Source organism: Bufo bufo, chromosome 11 (assembly GCF_905171765.1).
Source record: "Bufo bufo chromosome 11, aBufBuf1.1, whole genome shotgun sequence".
NCBI classification, from domain to species: Eukaryota; Metazoa; Chordata; class Amphibia; order Anura; family Bufonidae; genus Bufo; species Bufo bufo.
The window spans coordinates 29115909-29142430 of record NC_053399.1 but is presented as its reverse complement, the minus strand read 5'-3'; the positions used below and the strand labels follow the sequence as shown (position 1 = coordinate 29142430).

Here is a 26522-nt window from a genome sequence, read left to right as displayed (position 1 = left end):
TGTCAGGAATGTTCACTGACGGCTTATTCTAAGGAGAGACCGGCAATGGTTATGTCACGGCCTTTGGCGTGTGCTGTGACACTTATGCCACGCTTGCTGTTGCCTGTGGCAACGTGTTGCTGTTTCAGCATGCGGGGGCAATGTCATGGCCTTTGTGGTGTGTGCTGTGACATGGTTGCCTTGCATGTTGTTGCCTGCGGCAATGTGTAGCTTTTTATGCTGGTGTGTGCACTTCCCCTTTCAGTTGTTTCCTCCTCTGTTCGGTGCTGGAGGGGTTAACCACCTTGTTGGGCGTGGTCACTAGGTGCTTCATCTTACCTGTGGCTAGAGGCCAGGAGTCAGTGGTACTCCAGCCATGGTGTGTGTTGGAGTTATGCTCCTGGTCTTCATGTTTCATCTCCCAGAGTGAGGGCCTCCTAGTGGGACATCGAGGTCTCCAGCGATGTCTTCTCTCCCTTACATGTGTTGTATGTTTGGTGTGGGGTTATGATTTGGTGTGTTGTAATGTCTAGCTTGGTGTTCCTTGTCTGGTATTTTTGGTGATATCTTCCAGCATGGTTGCTTGACTTCCTAGCCTGTATGCAGCACACCAGACTCCGCCAGGACCCCCATGCCTCAAGGTGCATGGCAGCCCCAGGTGGCACTGCATACAGGCTAGTGGTTCAATAACAACCATGCTGGAAGATATCACCAGACAAGGAACACCAAGTCTGTTGCAGACACTAAAGCAGCAGGGGTCGTAGGAAAATGTGAATGCAACCCAATTCAAGGCTTTGTAATAGTAAACTGGCGAATACTGATATATAAAAAATTGTTGTGTTACAAATATCTAAGACTTTAAAGCATTGCTATAAAAAAATTCTTTAATAGGTGACAACAGCACACTCTTTCTTTTTCAGGCTTTTATTGGGTGCTCGTCTACTTTCCCTTTCCCCTTCCCCAAGTTGGGATAAAGTACACACAAATATTCCAAGATAGAGACAGTACTACAAACTATGCTTTTTCAATTACATGAACTTTGTTCTAGACTATAAGATGCACCAGACTATAGGACGCACCCAGGATTTAGAGGAGGAAAATAAGAAAAAACTTTTATTTTTTTTAACAAACCTCAGATCAGATCCCCAAATCAGACCCCCAAGCTCCATCAGACCTCAGATCAGACCCTCATTACACTCCAAGCTCCATCAGACTCTGATCAGACCCCCCCAAGCCTTCATCAGGATCATATCAGACCGCAATGAACTTCAGATCGGACCCCCCGCATCTGACTATAGATCAGACCCCATCAGACCATCAAACTTATCTTGCTTGCTCCAGACAGCGCTGCAACCCTGCAGATCCAGCACTCACTGCTCCCTGCTTTTCTTCTGGCACGCGCAGCACTGTGACCTGACGTCGTAAAGCGTCAGGTCACGTAGTGCAGAACAGGGCCTGGAAGAAGACCAGGGAGTGTGAGTGTATTTCCGGCCACAGAACATGTGCAACCTGTACTAATTGCCTGGAAGAATAAAATTAATGCAATTGAAAAAGCATAGTTCAGAGCACTGTCTCTATCTTGGAATAATTGTTATAAAATGTAACGTAATAAGTTCATTGCACATCTCACAGTGGACTGGGTATATCATTAAAACATAGCTTTTACTGGTTACAATTAAAAATAAAGCAATTCCAAAACGTGCTCAAAAGAAAATGCAGTGAGAAAAACACTAAAATATAAATCATTTTCTATATCGCCTGACCGTAATCAATACCAAAGAAATAAATGGACAGATCTTACCCCTTACAGGTGTCTGCGATAATTAACATCAGGTGTATATCCTTCAGTATGATGGCAGAAGGATACTGGTGACACTAGCAAACCCTATAAATAGAACCCTACCTATCCGAGGGATAGGGGGCTAGTAATCCCTGCCTAGCGGACACAGAGCATCCGCCCCGATAGGGGCGACCCCATACGGAACCTTTTCCTTCTTGGGGCCTATTCCCTATAATGACCCTCACTTAATTGCCCTACATGCCACGTTTCAACCCGTCATTCAAACGTCCGCAAATGGGTCCGCATCCGTTCCGCAATATTGGGAACAGGACGGGTGCGGACCCATTTATTCTCAATGGGGCAGGAATGGATGCGGAGAGCACACTATGTGCTCTCCGCATTTCCAGAGCGCGGCCCCCGAACAAAAATAGAACATGTCCTAGTCTTGTCCGCAATTGCAGACAAGAATAGGTAGTTCTATGGGGGGGGGGGGGGGGGGTGCCGGATCCGCAATACACTACGGACGTGTGAATGGACCCTAAGGGACTCATCAGGGGACTTTTTAAGTGAAGAGGGGTACTAAAAAGGAGGGGGGAAAAGGAATGTCACAGAAAAATTTTACAAAATCTCCACTGATTGCAAAAGGGCGAAACCGCCTCTACTCACTCGTAAAGAAGCGATGGAAGTTCTTTGAAAAAAAAGGAAGATGTGGGCACAAATCTGAACAGTGGTCTGTGCCACAATATGGGGAAGTGTCCCCAAACAATCCTTGTCTCACCGCCTGTTTTGATATTGAGGATGGAGAGCACAGTATGCTGCGCCATCTCCCCTTTTAATTGCGTCTGGCAGCAATACCCCATCCAATCCCCCCCTCCCGATTGCGTGTGTTGACACGCATGTGGAACGCACGCTAAACAGCGCGCGCTCCCCTGCAACCGGAAGGGAAAGTCACATGTTCTGTCGGGCTTCCGGAGGTTAGGAGGAGCGATGTCCCGGCGTATCTCGTTACTAGGTAACCACGAGACGCTAGGATTTAGCGCTAACAGGCTAACACAGATAACGGAGAGCCATTTAACAATGAAGAGCAAGCTAGCCCATGCATGGATTTAGGGCAGGATACAATTCAGGCTAAGTTCCTCTTATTAGACATGACATCAATCAATTTTGGATCTCAAAGATACGAACGTGGTCATAGGATAAACATATGACTTCAAAACAATACCAAGGGTATATATGGCATAATACAAGAGCAAAACACAAAAAGGCACACAAAAGCAAAAATAGTTATAAAATCTTCCCAATACGGCTCTTATATGAAACAGCTAAAATTCTGCTGTTCATTAAGACCGTGGGGATATACAGGTTTTAAATAGAAAATCCACTTTGCCTCACATTGGAGGATTCTGCTATCCCAATTGCCTCTTCTCAGAGTGCAATAGTAATAGTTGTGAGACGAGATACCCCTACATATTTAATTTTTGTATTGAGGTAACTGATAATTTTGAGTAATAAGTTCATTGTTAAAATGCAAAAATAAGGTGAATAGTATAAAAGACCCGATAGAAATAGTTCAGGGTATTCATCCAAACCTAAGTGGTAGCTATTAAACTGTACATCAGTGATGGGTAACTGGTTGGCACACACAACAGTTCCTGGCTCACGTGTAATGTCATAATACTTGTCTGCCATAATTGTTTGAGTCTTAGAAGTCCAACCGCTGGAACCTCCTTTCATTCCTAAGAACAGTGGTTCATTGCCCCCCTTTTACTAAAGAGTGGCAATGTCACCCTCTTTTATTGTGACTTTTAGAGGTTTTCCCATCAACTATAATGGAGAGTGACTGTATACATATGCCACAAGGCACGAAAGTACTGTGCAGATCCTGAATGGAGTCTAGGGCTACCTCCGAGGTTCTCATAAGGTGTTTTTGTTCTGGGTATTTTCTTTTTTTTCTTGCCATTTTAATTTTGATTTTCCCTTTAATTTGTAGGAACAATGCGGGATGGTCGGCTACTGAGGCACTTTACAAGGAAACGACAGAGGGCTATGAGAAGAAGGGTGCACCAGGTTAATGGACACAAGTTTATGGCGACTTATCTGCGCCAGCCAACGTACTGCTCGCACTGTAAAGAGTTTATTTGGTAAATGTGACAGAAATGTGAACTGGCCTGATATTTACAATATATTATGAGGAGTGTTGTTTTTCTTGTATACCTTACTTAGTAGTACCGATTTTTAATTATAAGGTGTACTGCTGCTCCTTGACAACCAGCAACACAAACTCTTCCTCTTAGGGTATTTTTACCTTTCAGTGGAGGGCATACCCTTGTAGAAAATGGTTATAGAGATACTATGATATCCAATGTTAATGGGTAAGGACACCTTTACACAGGTTTTTTTTATTGTTTATTTTTCTCCTAAATGCAATAAGGCAACTTCCAAAATAGTTTTCATTAAACATGTCCTGCCATTTTGATTCAGCAGAGTTTATGTACTACTGTAGCTAGTTGAGCTGCTGAATCTAACATCCATCCATCATAGTGCTGCTCCTGTTTCTGACTCGTCTCTACTCCCCTCTGCCTTTTCTCAGTGTTGGTAGATAGCAGCAGGGAGAGTGAAGATGTTCTACACAGTAGATCAGGGAGTGGAGAGGGGGCAAACATCCAAGGAGCTGTAGATAGGGTGGATATCACACACTAGTGGAGATCAGAGGATGGGAGGAGTGATAATGGCTATGAAAGTGGTAGTTGTACTCGCAGTTCATGGTGGCAGTCTCCCCCCTGTCACACCCTGGGGCTGTGCAGTGATAGAAAGACACACAGGGCTTCCTGAGGCTTCTGCCTGGTGTTAGGTGTAAGGGCTGGAGGATGTATGGTGGAGTCAGTAACCAGCCCTGTTTGTTGCAGTACATAAAGCCTTTCTTTACTGAGTTGATGATAGGAGCAGTAGTACATATAGCAGCAAAAGGCGCAGTTCTAAAATATATATCACAGTGTAATCTTCTCCCAATAGCAGCAACAATGATGGTAACTGTAGAACTCTGGCTCCCTGTCTAAGTACACGTTGCAGTCTCTCCAAAGTAACCACATACATGCAATGTGGTTATTTTTAACCCTTTCTGCAATTTTCAAACTGAAGGGTGCAGATTTAGGACACGGATGGCCAGTCCGTCTCAAAGTGTAGTAGGTGCTGGAGACAATAACCCTTTCCACAGTCACAAAGTCTCTTATGCCATAAACAAGTAAATACATGGCCTATTAGCATCTAGACCTTCGTATCTCCTCTCGGGAGTACTCAGGTAGTGAGGTTGCTTCTTTGGCATCTGCAGCCCCAGAGACTGACGTTCTCTGAGCTTGGTTCTGGTCTGCAGGAACTCTTTCACACACGTTTTCTGCCTTGCTCTGCTCAAACTAGACTCTCTAAACTAACCGGGGCAGACTTGGTCAATCACTCTGGTAATCTAAACAGTCTTCCAATTTGTTAACTGTTTGGTTGCCTATACATTGCTATTAAGTACATATAAAACACAATAAATCACAACATTCAACTCAGTTAATTGCATTACCCTTTTAGCTTTAGTTAACCCTTTGCAGTAGTCCTAGTTATTTTGTAGGGAAAACAACAGCATCCTGGACGCATGGATCCAGCATGTGTTACTGGGAGGGACACACTTACAAGAGAAAAGTCTGCAACGAGGAGCAGGCTGAAAACTAAATATCAGGGGTTCTGAAGGTGACGCAATTGAAGACTGCATTTTAGTGCATCTTATTTTAAAGTGTAACTGTCATGTTTTCATCCAAAAATCAATTTTGGCATATGTTACTGCTGATGCTTATAGCAATCTTTAGTTTCTTCACATACCACTGTTTTCCTTGAGTTGTTCCCTTAGTTACGGCTGTTTTAACCTCGACAATATGAGTATCTTCTCAAGATGGCTCCTCTGCCTTCACTCACTTCACATACACACTTACAGTAGCCAGCAGCTTCCTACCAGCCAATCAGATTGGATTACTGAGAGACACGCCTCCTTACTCTGAAGCCTAATGCAGGCATGCAGTGTGAAGGACCGCCCCTCTGTCTTCTGTTTATACTAAAGGGAAGACAGACAAGCCATAGCAACGGTCTTCTAGGGTACCAGTGGAAAGGGACAGGGGACATTAATGAAAGCTGTTGTTATAAGGTAATTACAGATCTTTTGACAATCATTGACAGACTAACTCAGGTATACAGGCCTAGCTCTAATAAACCAGCAAAAAAATAAAAAATAACAATTACACTTTAAGTCAAGGTAACCACTAACATTTGTAAAGACATTTTTCCATGTCAAAGGTGTTTTTGGTGTGTGTGTGTGTGTGTGTGTGTGTGTGTGTGTATGTGTGTGTATATATATATATATATATATATATATATATATATATATATATATTGCAAATGGTCTTCATAGAAATATACCAATGTTAACAGCTCCCATGCAAACCTAAGTGTCTCAGAGGTAGCAGACTACAGACTTATCCGAGTGTAGTCTGATTCTGTAGTTATACTCCTGTCTATCTGTTGGTACAGTAAATATGGAAACACATAGGTCTGCATAGGTTGACATACCCGTTAAATTAGAAGACCTATGTGAATATTGTCTAACGGTGATGTCATGGCCTCCAGCGTATAACATTTTGTCTTTTTTATATTACAGGGGAGTGTTTGGCAAGCAGGGATACCAGTGTCAAGGTAATGTGACATCCTGCACATCTCTCCTTAAAGGGTTTGTCTCATTTTGCGGTAACTAAGGCGAAATTAAACTAAGCCCCGACCACCAGGTGGCCAGGAATCAGCAGAGCAGGCCAGCACTCCACTATTTCAGTAGCTCCCTTTGCAGTGCACCAGCATAGCCTCCTGTCCTGTGCTGTTTTCCGTAGTATCCATGCATTGCAATGAGACCTACTGAAACAGCAGAGCACCAGCCGGCGCTGGTAGTCAGGGTTCGTCTCATCTCGCCTTAGTAATGGCGAGATGAGTCAACCCCTTTAACATACCTTTGCCCTTGTAATAAACCATGTCTACCATAATTCCAGTATTTATTAATTACACCCTCCTCCAGCACTCTCTTGCAGAATGCATAGGGGCATAATTGCACATTTGTAGTATAAAAAATGACCAAGTGTTTATTTTGCTCCGTTCAGAACAGCTATGACCAGCTACGAGCCTCAGTGTAATCTGATGGAGACGTAATCCTACCCCTCTCTTATTTCTAATGATGTCATTAACTCAGGCTGCCACATTCTCCTTGCCTCTGTTCCTCCACCATTCTTTACACTCCAGTTTTTCGATCAGCCCACCATTCCAACACTGCTAAACACTTCCCACCCTTCCAGCTAAAAGGTATTGTAGAACACGTACAGTATAAGGCTCCAGCAGCGAAATAGCCTATTCAGCTACATCTAAAAAAAGAGAGATAGTCCTGGAGTGCTTCTCTAGGTTTTATCTGTGTCAAATCCTTGCTGCCTGCAGCCAGCATTAGGGGGCGCTTACTAAGTACAATTTATTTGTTGAACAGTATTCTTTTTTTCAACTTTCAGATTTTTCTTACGTTTTTCAGTACAGATAAACGCATAAGAGCATTCACTTATTGTTGAACAGTATTCATTTAGCTTTTATGTGCCCCCAATTGTCGTCGCAAGAAGTTTATATTTCAGGTTAATGTCTATACAGGGGATTTAGAATCTGCACCAGTTAAAAAATAAAAAAAATAATACCACCATAACAATATATTACAGGGGTTGTCCAAGTTATTTTTTTGTTCTTTGTAGGTTTCTAACTAATCAAATGTAAAGCCTTTACCGTGCACTTACTGCATCTACAGTTGCTGCTTTCCCAGATTTCACGGAGGGTCATATGACCTGTGATGTCAGCTTCTTTCCCTGCTCTGTGATGTTTCGTGCTCAATTTAAACCAACCCGTACCTCGGGAAATGATACAAAACAATTACATCTGGGCCTAGTACTGCTTAAACATCACCTGTACTGTACTGAACCAATATCCCAAAAATGAAGTACGACTGATAAGTAGATCATATTTTGAAAGTTTAATAATACAGAATATCAAAAATAATAATAAAAGAAATGGTGAAGACATTAGTTGGGAGTCCCAACAAAAGAGAGACACCAACAAAGAAACCCCTGTGTATCAGAGACCAACCAGGTAAGTCACCAGATGACATGCCTAGCATGAAGTTACATAACCATGAATAACATATAAAGTGTCTATCCTCAGGGCAGTATACTGTAAACTGTGCAGGTCACATTTCTAATAGGAAGGCATAGTCAAAGCCTAATACAATACCCAAAGCACAGATAATGAAGCCCATCAAGGGACACAACAGAAGCAATGATGAAAGATAACTAATAGTAATTACCCATGGTAGGCTGGTAACCTGGTGCTACCAGTGCAGAACACTGCCTCGACACGCGTTTCGCCAAACCCACTGGCTTCGTCAGGAGGCTGAATCAAATAATAGATGGGGCATATATATATTGGAAAACACCTGTGGACTATTACGGTCGCATACCTCTCATGATGAGAGTGGCTACATCATCATGGCGCGCTGCTCGGTCCCATGCGACCCATGCCAGGCGCGTCATCACACTGCGCACTGTAGCGCAACACGTTAATAAAGATGCCGTCCACGCTGGTCACCATGGGAGCGAGCAGAGAGGAGCACCACGTGATGCGCCAGACCAGCGCATGCGCGGGATGCCTGCCAGTCCGATGCATAGGAGACGCTGAACTACACTATAAATACAATGTGAGACCCTAAAGTGCATAAATAAATGTGCATGATAAAACAGTGAAATAATCCAATTATCATATAAAAAACACAATAACTAGTGCAAACACAATAATGAAACTAGTGCACATGATAAATGTAAAATGTGATAACCAATGACATGATCCAATAGTATCACAGACATAATGCCATGATAGTACATGATTATAAAATACAAAATATATCCAATTTATCTAAATATAATAAAGAGAATGAGATAATAAGTGAATGATGCAATTAAATACATATACATCAATTCATAAACATATAAATAAGTGATACATAAAAATATATAAAAATTAAGACTACATAAAAATATATACAGTGGATAAAAAAAAGTCTACACACCCCTCTTAAAATGTCAGGTTTCTGTGCTGTAAAAAAATGAGACAAAGATAAATAATTTCAGAACTTTTTCCACCTTTAATGTGACCTATAAACTGTACAACTCAATTGAAAAACAAACTGAAATATTTTAGGTGGAGGGAAGAAAACAAAAAAAAACAAAAATAATGTGGTTGCATAAGTGTGCACACAGTCTTATAACTGGGGATGTAGCTGTGTTCAGAATTAAGCAATCACATTCAAAATCCTGTTAAATAGGAATTTTTTTACATCACAGAAACCTGACATTTTAACTTTTTAAATCCACTGTATAACCTAAACATGATCGCATTCGTGATAAAATGAATCTTGCATGGTAGAGCAACGTCGATATGTCTTGAGCTGTAGGTGCTGTAAAGAAAATTGTGATAAAAGGAGTATATGTTAGACCCAATAAAAACATAATTACCCCCCAAAAAAAAAGAAACAATAAAAAAGCGCTTTCAAAAATGACCTGAAACTAACCGTTTCATTAAGACCCTGAGGGATCTCCGTTTTCAAAATAGTGATCCATCTGGTCTCCCTTTGTAGGAGTGATTTTTTGTGATCCCCTCCTCGGTTACCCAAAATGATCTTACCAATGCCCCTCACTCTCAGGCCTCGTGGTTCACAATTGTGATGTTCCTTAAAATGTAGGGCTATGGATTGTAATTTAGCCAGATCTTCAGCCTTCATATTACTTGCTAATCTAATTTTGCTGGCATGCTCCAAAATCCGTATCCGGAGCTCCCTAGTCATCATACCAACGTAGCACAAACCACAAGGACATGGCGCAAGGTAGATAACTGCCGTGGATCTGCAAGTGATGTGATGAACAATCTGATATTGCTTGACCCCATCTAAGTCTTGAAAAGTTGTAGTTCTCATTACATATATACAGGCCTGACAATTGCCGCACGAGAGAGAACCCCATCTTGGGCCTTTATTCCCAAAGATGTACTGTGTATTTGGTGGAGTATAGTGACTTCTAGTTAGAATGCCACCCAAATTTTTAGCCTTTTTCCATGTGATCAGGGGATAATCCAAAAGAGTGTCCTTCAAATCCCTATCAGATAACAAGATAGGCCAATATTTCGTCATAATCTCATGGATTTTACCCCATTGAGTGTTAAAGGGGGTAATAAAACGGGGTTGATTATCATTGATTTTCGGTCTACTCACCAAAAGAGAATCGCGTGAGGATGATTTTGCTCTTAAGTAGCCCCTTCTAATGTCACGTCGGTTGTATCCTCTGTTATGGAATCTATTAAAAAGATCTTCTGACCGGGTCTCAAAGCGCTCATCACCTGAGCAGATCCGACGAAGCCTCAGGAACTGTCCAGTAGGGATAGCCCTGATGGTCTGTGGATAATGAGAGGAGCTAGCATGTAAAAGAGCATTGGTGGAGGTAGGTTTTCTATAGAGGTCTGTAGAGACCCCACCATCATCCCTGATCAACAGGATGTCCAGAAACTCAACATGTGTACTACTGTATTTCCATATTAGTCTAATGTTTTGATCGTTAGTATTAAGCCGCTGGAGAAAGACATCTAGGTCGGATGTCGAGCCCTGCCAAATAAACAAAATATCGTCGATATATATCTGGACCACGAGATCACAGAGCTATAGCCAGGCAGATTATGGACAATTTCCCTCTCCCACAGCCCCAGGAACAGATTGGCGTATGAGGGCGCACAAGTCGCCCCCATGTCCGTCCCTCAGAGCTGAAGGAAGAGGCGGTCCTTAACCACCTCCGGACCGCCTAACGCAGATTCGCGTTCCGGAGGTGGCAGCCCTGCGCAGAGTCACGCATATATGCGTCATCTCGCGAGACGCGAGATTTCCTGTGAACGCGCGCACACAGGCGCGCGCGCTCACAGGAATGGAAGGTAAGAGAGTGGATCTCCAGCCTGCCAGCGGCGATCGTTCGCTGGCAGGCTGGAGATGTGATTTTTTTTAACCCCTAACAGGTATATTAGACGCTGTTTTGATAACAGCGTCTAATATACCTGCTACCTGGTCCTCTGGTGGTCCCCTTTGTTTGGATCGACCACCAGAGGACACAGGTAGCTCAGTAATATGTTGCACCAAGCACCACACTACACTACACCCCCCCCCGTCACTTATTAACCCCTTTATTCACCCTTGATCACCCCTCATCACCCCATATAGACTTCCTGATCACCCCCCTGTCATTGATTACCCCCTGTCATTGATCACCCCCCTGTAAAGCTCCATTCAGATGTCCGCATGATTTTTACGGATCCACTGATAGATGGATCGGATCCGCAAAACGCATACGGACGTCTGAATGGAGCCTTACAGGGGCGTGATCAATGACTGTGGTGATCACCCCATATAGACTCCCTGATCACCCCCCTGTCATTGATTACCCCCCTGTCATTGATCACCCCCCTGTAAAGCTCCATTCAGATGTCCGCATGATTTTTACGGATCCACTGATAGATGGATCGGATCCGCAAAACACATACAGGCGTCTCCCTGGAGCCTTCCGGGGGGGTGATCACCCCATATAGACTCCCTGATCACCCCCTGTCATTGATCACCCCCTCTGTCAGGCTGCATTCAGATGTCCGTATGATTTTTACGGATCCACGGATACATGGATCGGATCCGCAAAACACATACGGACATCTGAATGGAGCCTTATAGGGGGGTGATCAATGACAGGGGGGTGATCACCCCATATAGACTCCCTGATCACCCCCCTGTCATTGATCTCCCCTCTGTAAGGCTCCATTCAGACATTTCTTTGGCCCAAGTTAGCGGAAATTATTATTTTTTTCTTACAAAGTCTCATATTCCACTAACTTGTGTCAAAAAATTAAATCTCACATGAACTCACCATACCCCTCACGGAATCCAAATGCGTAAAATTTTTTAGACATTTATATTCCAGACTTCTTCTCACGCTTTAGGGCCCCTAGAATGCCAGGGCAGTATAAATACCCCACATGTGACCCCATTTCGGAAAGAAGACACCCCCAGGTATTCCGTGAGGGGCATATTGAGTCCATGAAAGATTGAAATTTTTGTCCCAAGTTAGCGGAAAGGGAGACTTTGTGAGAAAAAAATAAATAAAATCAATTTCCGCTAACTTGTGCCAAGAAAAATAAATTTCTATGAACTCGCCATGCACCTCATTGAATAGCTTGGGGTGTCTTCTTTCCAAAATGGGGTCACATGTGGGGTATTTATACTGCCCTGGCATTTTAGGGGCCCTAAAGCGTGAGAAGAAGTCTGGGATCCAAATGTCTAAAAATGCCCTCATAAAAGGAATGTGGGCCCCTTTGCGCATCTAGGCTGCAAAAAAGTGTCACACATCTGGTATCGCCGTACTCAGGAGAAGTTGGGCAATGTGTTTTGGGGTGTCATTTTACATATACCCATGCTGGGTGAGATAAATATCTTGGTCAAATGCCAACTTTGTATAAAAAAATGGGAAAAGTTGTCTTTTGCCGAGATATTTCTCTCACCCAGCATGAGTATATGTAAAAAGACACCCCAAAACACATTCCCCAACTTCTACTGAATACGGAGATACCAGATGTGTGACACTTTTTTGCAGCCTAGGTGGGCAAAGGGGCCCACATTCCAAAGAGCACCTTTAGGATTTCACAGGTCATTTACCTACTTACCACACATTAGGGCCCCTGGAAAATGCCAGGGCAGTATAACTACCCCACAAGTGACCCCATTTTGGAAAGAAGACACCCCAAGGTATTCCGTGAGGGGCATGGCGAGTTCCTAGAATTTTATATTTTTTGTCACAAGTTAGCGGAAAATGATTTTTTTTCTTTTTTTTTTTTTCTTACAAAGTCTCATATTCCACTAACTTGTGACAAAAAATAAAAACTTCCATGAACTCACTATGCCCATCACGAAATACCTGGGGGTGTCTTCTTTCCAAAATGGGGTCACTTGTGGGGTAGTTATACTGCCCTGGCATTCTAGGGGCCCAAATGTGTGGTAAGAAGTTTGAAATCAAAATATGTAAAAAATGACCGGTGAAATCCGAAAGGTGCTCTTTGGAATATGGGCCCCTTTGCCCACCTAGGCTGCAAAAAAGTGTCACACATGTGGTATCTTCGTACTCAGGAGAAGTTGGGGAATGTGTTTTGGGGTGTCATTTTACATATACCCATGCTGGGTGAGAGAAATATCTTGGCAAAAGACAACTTTTCCCATTTTTTTATACAAAGTTGGCATTTGACCAAGATATTTATCTCACCCAGCATGGGTATATGTAAAATGACACCCCAAAACACATTCCCCAACTTCTCCTGAGTACGGCGATACCACATGTGTGGCACTTTTTTGCAGCCTAGGTGGGCAAAGGGGCCCACATTCCAAAGAGCACTTTTCGGATTTCACCGGTCAATTTTTACAGATTTTGATTTCAAACAACTTACCACACATTTGGGCCCCTAGAATGCCAGGGCAGTATAACTACCCCACAAGTGACCCCATTTTGGAAAGAAGACACCCCAAGGTATTCGCTGATGGGCATAGTGAGTTCATAGAAGTTTTTATTTTTTGTCACAAGTTAGTGGAATATGAGACTTTGTAAGAAAAAAAAATCATCATTTTCCACTAACTTGTGACAAAAAATAAAAAGTTCTATGAACTCACTATGCCCATCAGCGAATACCTTAGGGTGTCTACTTTCCGAAATGGGGTCATTTGTGGGGTGTTTGTACTGTCTGGGCATTGTAGAACCTCAGGAAACATGACAGGTGCTCAGAAAGTCAGAGCTGCTTCAAAAAGCGGAAATTCACATTTTTGTACCATAGTTTGTAAACGCTATAACTTTTACCCAAACATTTTTTTTTTATCAAAGACATGTAGAACAATAAATTTAGAGCAAAATTTATATATGGATGTCGTTTTTTTTGCAAAATTTTACAACTGAAAGTGAAAAATGTCATTTTTTTGCAAAAAAATCATTACATTTCGATTAATAACAAAAAAAGTAAAAATGTCAGCAGCAATGAAATACCACCAAATGAAAGCTCTATTAGTGAGAAGAAAAGGAGGTAAAATTCATTTGGGTGGTAAGTTGCATGACCGAGCAATAAACGGCGAAAGTAGGGTGGGTCAGAAGTGTAAAAAGTGGCCTGGTCTTTCAGGGTGTTTAAGCCATAGGGGCTGAGGTGGTTAAACACAAAAAAATTGTGTGTTAATACAAAAGTCAACAAATCAATCAATGATGAACTGGATCAGATCCTTATCCAAATCTGTCATCTGCAAAAATATCTGGCTGCTCTGATCCCGTGGTCATGACATATCGACGTATACAGGGACTCGACATCACAAGTTACAAGGATCATATTGTCCTCCAACCAGACCCCATTAAATTTACGCAGGACATCTGAGGTGTTTTTAACATAGGACGGTAGAGTCTCCACACATCCCCTCAGATAAAAACGCTGTGAACGGCGGCACAGATGCATGGGAAGCAGAGAGGAGGACAATTCCTTCTGTTCATCTAGAAGCGATTGTAAGTCCTCTAGAGCTTGTCGTTCCAAGGCAGACGACAGTCCTGTCCTATCCGATCCAAATAGCAGCTTCCGACCAAAAAGCTCCAAATCCTTCACTGCAGTGAAGAGGTTAAAGCCATTGGAGGGAGCAAACGTTAAACCCTTTTGAAGGACCTCTGTCTGTGCTTTGGTCAGTATATGTGTAGACAGGTTAATTACATCTAATGTTTCCTGTGTCTTTTCTCCATCCAGTTGAGATTTCTGGGTTTTCTCTTTGTTGCGGGGGTGCTGGGTATATGTATGCGCTCTAATCCGTCCTCCAACACCCCCCCTCCTTCTAAAAAATGCTCTCCACGTGACTCCTCTGATTGAGTGGAGATACCGGACAGTGAAGGGGTTACAGAGCCACTTCTATCACGTTTCTGTTGCCAACAGTATCCTGTTGGACTGAAAGTCCGCTAGATCTCTCCCAGATACCAAGGTCCTCCTCCAATTTTTGTTCAAAAGTTTCAGTTTCCTCCTTATTGAGTAGGCCCTGCAATTTCTCTCTCACTGAATCGATATCCCTCTCGATCCTCTCCAGTGACTTGCGGTCAGACCCAATCAGAAGCTCTATCAATGTAATAGAGCACTTATTCAGGGTCTCCTCCCACTTGGAGGTAAAGGCCGGATTGGCCGTCTCCAGGTTTGGGAAGACCTGGATCCTGAGCCCTCTGGGTACAATGTTTTTTTTGTAGATAGTTTTCTAGGGCCGCCTTATTCCACCAAATTTTTGTACGTTTCTTAAGCAAGTCCCTTATTTTTAGTTTTGTGTCTCTGGGTCCACAGGGGTGCTTTCACCAAAAATAGTACCCAATTTTGAGACCCATGTCGCATCTAGTTTTTTATAATCCATGTAACCCGAGGATTTCTCTACAAAAAAGAACACATATGTAAGCCAACCCGTACCTTGGGAAATGATATAAACAATTACATCTGGGCCTAGTATTGTATTAGGCTTTGACTATGCCTTTCTATTAGAAATGTGACCTGCACAGTTTACAGTATACTGCCCTGAGGATAGACACTTTATATGTTATTCATGGTTATGTAACTCCATGCTAGGCATGTCATCCGGTGACTTACCTGGTTGGTCTCTGATGCACAGGGGTTTCTTTATTGGTGTCTCTCTTTTGTTGGGACTCCCAACTAATGTTTTCACCATTACTTTTATTATTATTTTTGATATTCTGTATTAATAAAATGGATATTTTATACCCATCAGTCGTACTTCATTTTTGGGCTATTGGTTCAGTTCAGTATAGGTGATGTTTCGTGCACAAGCCTGAGAAAGCAGATAGGTGTATGTACACGAGACGTCACTGTGCTGGCCACGCCCCCTGCACTCTGCTGCTGTGTCTGCTCTCTCCCTGGATTCTTCAGGAAAAACTTTAACCCCTTCACCAGCACAGACTCAGGGCTGCAGTCTTTACGGAGTAGCTGCAGGCAGTGAGGAGCCAAATGCTGGGCACAGGAGCTGACAGACTAGAGGAGCTCTGCAGAGCATTGCACAAGAACAGGTAGGGGGAAGATCCTGTGTGTATCAATAGTGTCATTGTACAGCTGGGACTTGTAGTCCTACACATGTAACATGCTGCTGAGTATTCCAGCAGGCAGACATGTCACTCAGGGCAGCACTTATTCACTCCCTTTGCAGAGCAGGTTGAGGGGCAGAGATTGTTGTTATTGCCGGTAAACAAAGGGCCAGAAGAGAACCAGGGAAATGAGGAAATAGAATTGTTTTGCCTAAAACTTGCTTAGCTTAGGGTACTTTCACACTAGCGTTTTTCTTTTCCGGTATTGAGTATTGAGTTTTATCCCCATGCATTCTGAATGGAGAGTAATCCACTCAGGATGCATCAGGATGTCTTCAGTTCAGTCATTTTGACTGATCAGGCAAAAGATAAAACCGCAGCATGCTACAGTTTTATCTCCGGCGAAAAAAACTGAAGACTTGCCTGAATGCCGGCATTTTTGTCCATAGGGATGTATTAGTGCCGGAAAGACGGATCCGGCATTTCAATGCATTTTTCTGACTGATCAGGCATTTTTAAGACTGATCAGGATCCTGATCAGTCTTACAAATGCGATCAGTTGGCATTTGCAAGACGAAACTGCTTGCCAGCGACGGAACTGCTTGCCTGATTACTCTGCAGCAAGTGTGAAAGTAGCCTTAGTTATATATTGCTGCCCATCAGATTTGCAGTGCTATATATTTTTTTTCATAACTCGGACAACCCCTTTAACAAAATAATAAAAATAGTGAGGATTGTGTCTGAAAAGCGCTGTGCAATATGTCAGTGCTGTAAAAGGTGAGTAAATAAATAAAAAATAACTAAATAATAAGCACAGAATGTTAAACTTAAAGAGCATGTTCAGGATTGAAAAACAAATCCTGCCTTCTTTCATAAACAGTGCCGCTCCAGTCCATGGGTTGTGCCTGGTATTGCAGCTCAGTACTAATAAGGTGAATGGGATTGAGCTGCAATACCACATAGAACCTGTGGAGAGCAGTGGTGCCATTTTTGTAAGAAAGCACCTATATTTTTCTCATCTTTTGCAACCCCTTTAAAAAAAAGGTGGACATTTTCTGCACAATGCAGGAGGATTTGTGGTGGTCATATGGTAATAGGTATGTAGGATATTATAGAAATAGACTTATGAGACTAATGATTAGACAATAAGCCGGGACAAACTAATTATTCTGTAGCCTGTTGGCAGAGCTCCACCTACAGGTGATTTCCTTGTTTGCGGTCTTCTTTAGGGCATGCTAACAACCGTTGTCAAGTAAACAGATCAATTATGCAAATCACCGGGTAGAATATGGGCAAGGAGCAAGCTTGTCGGGTAACACTTATGTAAGCACAGCGTAATGGGCATCCTTCACCTGGTTTTGATGCCAGTCTGAGCTGGTTACGCGTAATCCTTGCGCTGATTCCTCATCACCTTGCATGCAGTTTCTCTAGAGGGGAATTCCTACACTTATTATCACTGCCTAATAGCAAAGGGGTTGGGACCAATAGGACTATGTCCCTCTCTCCAGAGGCCCCAAATCATCCATATGGTTTACCTTTATAGTACATACCCTAGTCAGTGATCACTATTATGCACACCCTACCTGCTGCAGAAGATCATTCTGAAAATGAACAGGTCCATCTTTGGACTTGTGTCCCACTAGCAGTTTAAAAGGGTGATGTTGGGAGAGTGGTCCGTGCCTAGACAGCTGTACTACATTGAATGTGAATGTAAATTCCCTTTAATTAGGACCTTCATATCAATCACTGATTTAGGAACTCACTTTGAGACAAAGTTTTCTGAGGTGCATTTTCCACCCGGTGCCATAACCTTTGTAGGAGGCCCTCAGCAGATTGAGGTTCTTCAGAAGTGCTTCCTCAAGTTATAGTTCTGATTAGGTGCTTGTAATAACCAGGCAGGGCTTAAACAGGCTTTACTCTACAGAGGCTCAATATCATGACCTTTACTAATTCTGGCTACAAACAAATTCAGTGATTACTAGAGGGCAGATGTCACGTTCAGTGTGGGGGGAAAACTCCACACTGAACACAGGAGGGAAGGGGAACAGTAACTGGGCCTGGTAACTAGGGAAGAAACGGGTCACCTCCTAACCAACCCTAATCCGGGCCCTAACTACCTATCAATATGAATAGACCCTGAAGGTAGGAATATTCATATGCAGGATACCTAGGCCCTTAGGCTGCGTTCACACGGGCGAGATTTCCGCGCGGGTGCAATGCGGTAGGTGAACGCATTGCACCCGCACTGAATCTGGACCCATTCATTTCAATGGGGCTGTTCAGATGAGCGATGATTTTCACGCATCACTTATGCGTTGCGTGAAAATCGCAGCATGCTCTATATTCTGCGTTTTTCACGCAACGCAGGCCCCATAGAAGTGAATGGGGTTGCGTGAAAATCGCATGCATCCGCAAGCAAGTGCGGATGCGGTGCGATTTTCACGCACGGTTGCTAGGTGACTGTCTATACACTGTATTATTTTCCCTTATAACATGGTTATAAGGGAAAATAATAGCATTCTGATGACAGAATGCATAGTAGGTGATCAGTTGAGGGTTAAAAAAAATAAAAAAATTAACTCACCTTCTCCGTTTGTTCGCGTAGTTCTCCCGGTCTTCAGTTCTTTAAAAAGATGAACTATGGGCTAAAGGACCTTTGATGACGTCAGATCACATGCTCCAATCACATGGTCCATCACCGTGGTGATGGACCCTGTGATTGGAGCATGTGATCTGACGTCACCAAAGGTCCTTTAGCCCATAGTTCATCTTTTTAAAGAACTGAAGACCGGGAGAACTACGCGAACAAACGGAGAAGGTGAGTTAATTTTTTTATTTTTTTTAACCCTCAACTGATCACCTACTATGCATTCTGTCATCAGAATGCTATTATTTTCCCTTATAACCATGTTATAAGGGAAAATAATTACATCTACACAACACCGAACCCAAACCTGAACTTCTGTGAAGAAGTTCGGGTCTGGGTACCACAGTCTGTTTTTTATCACGCGCGTGCAAAACGCATTGCACCCGCGCGATAAAAACTGAACATCGGAACGCAATCGCAGTCAAAACTGACTGCAATTGCATTCCTACTCGCGCGGGTTTGCCGCAACACACCGGGACGCATCCGGAACTAATCCGGACACGCTCGTGTGAACCCAGCCTTATTTCCGTATTAGGCCCTGGAAAAGGTTAGGACCAGAGACCTCCCATTCCTCCCCAGATGGACGAATGGAGTTCTCTGTCTCAGGCCCAGATACAACAACAGGGAGTATAACAAACACAAAGAAACGCGACACTTAACTTCTGTAGAGACGGACGAGCAGAAACACCAGAGACGACCTCACACCAGCTCAGCCAAACCCAAATGAAGCTATCTACCGCATAGTCAGAAGGGTGGGGTCAGACTATAAAGGGTAGAAGTGATGACCACTGAGCAACAGCTGAGAAAAGGGAAGTGGTCATTAACCCTATCAACACTGAATCAAGAGAAATCCAGGAGGCTGTTGGATTCCTCCACGCTCAGCCAATCTCCTTGATTTCCTGACATCAGTCACCTGAGGGCCCGTGACCGCAGCCCTCTGAGGTTGCTACATACATGCAGGTTACAGATAGGATCGGCTGCTTGGCTTAGTGCACCACTCTACCAAGAGTGCTGTTACGCTTGGTCTTCAGCACCACCACTACCCAGCGATATCTCTCCAGACCCCCTTTGCTGAGGCCAATTTTGTTACTCTCCAGCTTACTTTCCAGCAGTCCAATCTTTGCCGAACCGGACCAGGAAAGGGGCAGGGCTTATGCAAGCACCACCTCAAAGTTAGTGCTTTGGTGCCATTTCGGGCAGTCTGAGGGGCAGGACACTGATACAGCTTTTAGCCACAAAGAGTCACATCCCTCTCCAACTGGATACCATGTGAAGAACCACCATTTTAAAGCATTACTTGGCAGATTTTTGAAAGTTACAGAGAATACTTTTGAACTACAAAAAGGCCTTATTAACCCTTCAGCCCAATCAGTCTGCCTCAACATGGAAGGAAATACAATTTGAATGCAAAAAATATTAACATAGAAAACCAAGCACAGTCAACCACATAACCTTGTAGGGTCGGGTGCTACCACCCTCTTACACCTCCCAGCAGCTGCACAACGTCTTTGAAAAGAGAGATTTCCTAGTCAGCCTCAGTCCTTTTCAAGGGCTTCAGAATGTAGGTTGTGTATTATAAGGAGACGTGAACTCCTTACTGTGCATAACCAAAAAGATTAGTCACCTTGGTGTTCCCTGACCTGCACCTCCTGGCTTCTAATATAAAGGGTAGATGATGTGTAAGTCTCATTGTGAGAGCCCTGGACTTGACACTTAAAGAAAACCTACACGTAAAAAAAAAAAATGCAGTGTTACTTCGGCACAGGTCCATCTGTGGATTAACCCTCTAGGTAATGTTCACCTAAGACCAAGCACTGGCAGCTTGACAGTTTTTTTGCTTTGATAAAGAAAGACACAGCTATGATCCACAACCCAAGCTTCCTTTTATATTGCGCAATGTTATATGTTCAAATCAGTAATAAAACAGAACACAGGAAGCTCCCCCTAGTGGTGTCCGCAGGCAGTCTGAATGTTAGATTCTATGTATATGCATGAAATTTGGATTTCTGAGCACTAAAACAATATATTAAATGAATTAGCACATAATTCTATAAGTATTAAAGAGGCTCTGTCACCAGGATCATCTCTATTAAACCAAAGACACTGCCTGGTAGGGCTCATCATGCTGTTTAAAACAATAAGACAGGGGGTGTTACAAAGTAGTGCTCAAACGATTTAGCCCCGCCTCCTGGTGCTCAAACTTCTCATTTGCATATGAATAAAAACACAGATTTCTCTGCAGCTATTTATCGTACAGATAAAAGAAAAGTATCTTTTTTTAATCAGCCTGATGAGTCCTACTAGGCAGTATGGGGTTTGTGGTTAGAATGTGGTTACTGGTTTGATAGGGTTGATCCTTTAATTATGTCTTTTTATCTCAGAATTCCCACCTCAGAGTCTTCTGTAGAGGACCGCTACTGATGTACTGATACTAATTAAACCAGCTGTTTAGTATTGAGAGTCAATAGTCAAGAGGACCTTTTAAGGCTACTTTCACATTCGTGGCGCAGTCTGCCGGAGTTCTCAGGAACCGGCATTACCAGATGTTACCAGAATGCTCCATTGACTATAATAGGGTCCGGATAGTGGATAATGTCAGACTGTGCAGGGATGCACCCCCAACTGGAGCTTTATTGCAGACTGCTGGCAAGTCATTCATAAACTTCTTGGATGAATTATAGAGGAATGGCACATCATAGAGTCCTAAGAATAGATGGTGCATAATTCTTATTACATGGGGAATGCAAGTAGTTGCTAAAACAAACATGTCAGGAGATGTTACAGGTCCCCCTTAAAGGGGTTGTGCAGTGGCATAATACTAATGACCTATTCTCAGAATAGATCATCAATATCAGGTTGGTGGGGGGGGGGCCGACTCCCAGAACCCCTGCTGGTCCGCTGTTTCAAGGTGTTGTGGACGGTGCTTGTGCGAATGCTGCATCCTCTTCAGTTTTTACCTGCAGGCCGTCTCCCTTGCAGCGGCGGTGCAGTATAATTACAACTGCTCTTCCCATGCAAGCAAATTGTCCAAAGAAGTCCTGTTGCTCTCCGAACTACAACACTGAGTTGTATTTTTGTGGGGGCAATTTAGTTTTTTGTTTTTCACTGTGAAATACTGTATGTATAGAGATTCATATGTGATTTCAATTTGGCACTCACATCTCTCTCCTCTTGCCAGTTTGCACATGTGTGGTTCACAAGCGCTGCCACCAGTTGATCGTCACAGCTTGCATTTGCATGAACAATTCAGCTAAAGTGGAAAAAAAGGTGACGTATTACTATTATTTTTAACTGTGCTGCCACCATCTCCAGATCTTTTTCTGCAAAACCACATCCTGTGACTCGGTCTTTAAGAAAAGTCCAAAATCCCCAAGTACCTAATGACATGCATTACACCTACCGGTATATCTGTAGTAAAAGTCGTATTATAAATGCTTGAATTGTGTTACCAGGAGAAGATATATTACAGCGCTGCGCAGATATGGGTGCAGTTAACCACTTGCCATCTGGGCCATTTGCCCCCTTCCTGACCAGGCCAAATTTTGCAAAACTGACATATCTCACTTTATGTGGTAATAACTTTGGAACGCCTTTATTTATCCAAGTCATTCAGAGATTGTTTTCTCGTGACACATTGTACTTCATGATAGTCATAAATTTGAGTCAAAATATTTCACCTTTATTTATGAAAAAATCCCAAATTTACCCAAAAATTTGAAAAATTCGCAATTTTCTAAATTTCAATTTCTCTGCTTTTAAAACAGAAAGTGATACCTCATAAAATATTTATTATTTAACATTCCCCATATGTCTACTTTATGTTGGCATCATTTTGGAAATGTCATTTTATTTTTTTAGGACGTTAGAAGGCTTAGAAGTTTAGAAGCAATTCTTCAAATTTTTAAGAAAATTGACAAAACACACTTTTTAAGGACTAGTTCAGGTCTGAAGTCTCTTTGTGGGGCCTACATAGTGGATACCCCCATAAATGACCCCATTGTAGAAACTATACCCCTCAAGGTATTCAAAACCGATTTTACAAACTTTGTTAACCCTTTAGGCGTTCCACAAGAATTAAAGGAAAATGGAGATCAAATTTTATAATTTCACTTTTTTGGCAGATTTTCAATTTTAATCAATTTTTTTCTTTAACACATCGATGGTTAACAGCCAAACAAAACTCAATATTTATTACCCAGATTCTGCGGTTTACAGAAACACCCCACATGTGGTCATAAACTGCTGTATGGGCACACGGCAGGGCGCAGAAGAAAAGGAACTCCACATGGTTTTTAGATGCCATGTCCCATTTGAAGCCCCCTGATGGAAACTAGGGGATAAGGTGCCAGTTTTATTAGTACTATTTTTGGGTACATATGATTTTTTAATCATTCATTATAACACTTTATGGGGCAAGGTGACCAAAAAATTGGTTGTTTTAGCACAGTTTCTATTTATTTATTTTTACAGCGTTCAGCTGAAGGGTTCAGTCAAGTGACATTTTTATAGAGCAGATTGTTACGGACGTGGCGATACCTAATATGTATACTTTTTCTCATTTATTAAAGTTTTACACAATAATAGCATTTTTGAAACAAAAAAATTATGTTTTAATGTGTCCATGTTCTGAGAGCTATAGTTCTTTTATTTTTTGAGAGATTTTCTTATGTAGGGGCTCATTATTTGCGGGATGAGGTGACGGTTTTATTGGTACTATTTTGTGGGACATACGCGTTTTTGATCACTTGGTGTTGCACCTTTTGTGATGCAAGGTGACAAAATTGCTTGTTTTGACACAGTTTTTTTTTTTTTTTTTTTTTTTTTTTTACGGTGTTCACCCGAGGGGTTAGGTCATGTGATATTTTTATAGAGCTGGTTTTTACGGACGCGGCAATACCTAATATGTATACTTTTTTTATTTTTTTCTGTTTTAACTTTTTTTTTTTCATTCCTTACTTGGGGACTTTTTTTTTTTACATGTGAAACTTTTTTTTTTATTTTTTTATTTTCAACCTTTTATTTTTATTTTTTTTATTTTACACTTTTCGTCCCCCATAAGGTCATACAAGACCTCTGGGGGACATTTGCTTCACTTTTTTTTCACTGTTGATTTCTCCTGTAACCGGGGCTGACATAGTAGCCCCAGTTACAGGACAAATGCACCCCTAGAGAGGCTGTACAGCAGCAATCCAGCGCTGTACAGCCTCACAGCAGTGCTGATCGAGGTCTCTGAGAGACCTCACACAGCTCCTGCACACTCCGGTCACGGAGGTCACATGACCGCCGGGCCGGAACAGGAAGCGCACAGCGCTTCCTTCTCTGCAGACACAGCGCTCGGTGAGCACTGTGCATACATCGATCTAGAAGGCAGGGACACCTGGGCACTGTCCCTGCCTTGTCTTAGGGTTGCCCTGCTGTCACTGACAGCGGGCAACCCGATCAGCAGCTGCACGATTAGCGTGCAGCTGCACTTTCTGAACGGACGTTCTGGGACGTCCGTTCAGAAATAGATGTCCACCCATAGGACGTTTATATCCTATGGGCGGACGTAAAGCGGTTAAAGGGGTTGTCTCACTTCAGCAAATGGCATTTATCATGTAGAGAAAGTTAATACACGCCCCTTACTAATGTATTGTGATTGTCCATATTGCCTCCTTTGCTGCCTGTATTCATTTTTCCATAGCATTATACACTGCTTGTTTCCAGGGGTTACGGCCACCATTGCAGTTCAGATATTTGGTGTCTGGGATGGGAGCTGCAGTGCATGCGTGCCTATGTGCACTCCCACTAGAGAGGTCAGCGCGTTTTCCTACAGTGTGCAAGCACGGCCATCACTGCTGGATTACAGGGTGGTTGTAACCCCTGGAAATAAGCAATATGGACAATCGCAATACATTAGTAAGTGCCTTGTATAAACTTTCTCTACATGATAATTGCCATTTGCTGAAGTAGGAACCCCAAACCAAAGGTAATTGACCCCACAATGTGTGTAAAATAAATAAAAAAGCCACTTGCCTCTTCAAGGAAGCTCTGTTCCAGCGCTGAGGGTCCTGTCCTCGCTGTGTGACATCCCGTCCGTGGTCACATGCACTCCTGCAGCCAGTCACTGGCTACTGAGTCTCATAATAGACGTAGACTTCCTGTTTTGTGGAGATCACTTTTCAGCAGCCATCTCATGATCATTACTGACAGGATTACGATGAAAGGTAAAACCTACAGAATATATAGGTAACACAAATGATTCCATTCACAATAGGCGATGTAACGGCGTATTTACTCCCTTCCCTACACAATGACCTCTACTTAGGTCACCGAGCATTCTCACAATACATTTTCTGTATTTTGTGCCTATGGTCCATGCGGCTGCTGTAAAGTGGCAAGATGGCCACCCCATAATTATGTACAGGAAATAGGATTTAAAAAATCTACAATTATAAAATAAAAACAGGTTATAAAAAGAATTTGTATCACTGTGTTTTTAATTAGTAAAAAAAAATATGTGATAAATTCTCCTTTAAGAGGGTTCCAACCTGAGCTCATCTACTCCCTTCCCTGCACAATGACTTCTGTATAGGTCACTAAGCATGCCCACAGAAGTAAATGAGTCCTTTCCTATCTATTGTGCTTAAATGTTGTGAACAACAGCTCAGGCAAGATGGCTGCTTCATAATTCTGTACAGAAAACCGCATACAAAATTAGAAAATAAAAGAGAGATTATAAAATGAATATCATTTAAATTAATAAACACATATAGGTGATACACTCTCTTTAGGGGGTTCCGGTAACTTTTACATTGAAAAACTGTCTAACTTGCTTTTGTGTTTCAGTTCCTCTGTTTTCAAGATCTTTGCCTGCTGTCAGTGAATAGATACATTCGAACAATATATATATTTGATGTATTTATTGTTTTCTTGAATTAACCCATTATAAAATATGGCCTTTAGGCCAAATACCATATTTATGAATCCCTCGTTACACCTTTTTCCCATGCATGGTGAAAAATGGGTGAGGCTTCAGAGTCATACCAAGCGTGGCTCATCTATCAACATTTTCCGCCACTGGCATCCGGGCTAACGTTCTTAGCCGAAGCCAGATTCATCAACATAGGTCAATTCCCTGTCGATGAACTAAGGCACGCTGCGCTGGGGGTCACAACCGTGCATCTCACGTACAGTGCGTAAAATGTATCCCCTATTGTTAGTGAAGTAGATTGTTGTTAGACTAAAATCCCCCAATCGACTTAGTCCTACTTTCATAGGGCTGCAGGTAGTTACAATGTATCACCCATGCAATCCTGTGTCAGGTTATCACGGCGCAATTGTAACAATCTGTTTTACTTTTAGATCTTTGAACAGAGATTTGGGATCAATTTACCTCACAAGTTCCGTGACCACAATTATAAGGTGCTAACGTTCTGTAATCATTGTGGGTCGTTATTATGGGGTCTAATGAGGCAAGGATTACAGTGTAAAAGTAAGTGATGACTTCAGGATAACTTGTGCCTCTGTAATGTTCAGTACGATGATACAATTTGATAGAACGTTTGTTTGTAGGATTTTTTTTATTTATTATTAGAGATGAGCGAATTTCAGGTTATAAAATTCGCTCACGCTTCGTTTGGTAAAAGCAGAATTGCGTTATGGATTCCGTTACCACGGACCATAACACAATTCTATTACGGGATGCATAACGGAATGCCTTTAGCGGCATTCCGTTATTTATTCCGTCATAATAGAAATCTATGGGCTGCATAATGGATCCATCCCGTTTCTGTTATGCAGGGGAGTCAAAATATGAAATTCGCTCTTCTCTATTTATTATATTACTTTCGAAATACTGGAAATCTTTGCAGTTCCT

General features: G+C 42.4%; 1 protein-coding gene across 1 annotated transcript in view; it reads left to right on the top strand.

Moving 5' to 3' along the window:
* The window catches only part of PRKCH (protein kinase C eta), a 166517-nt gene that overhangs the window by 72780 nt on the left and 67215 nt on the right, over positions 1–26522 (top strand). Inside the window, exons 3-6 of the mRNA XM_040411234.1 lie at positions 3750–3900; positions 6450–6484; positions 21843–21931; positions 26009–26138. Coding sequence (XP_040267168.1) covers positions 3750–3900; positions 6450–6484; positions 21843–21931; positions 26009–26138 — 405 coding nt within the window. The remainder of the gene's footprint in view (positions 1–3749; positions 3901–6449; positions 6485–21842; positions 21932–26008; positions 26139–26522) is intronic.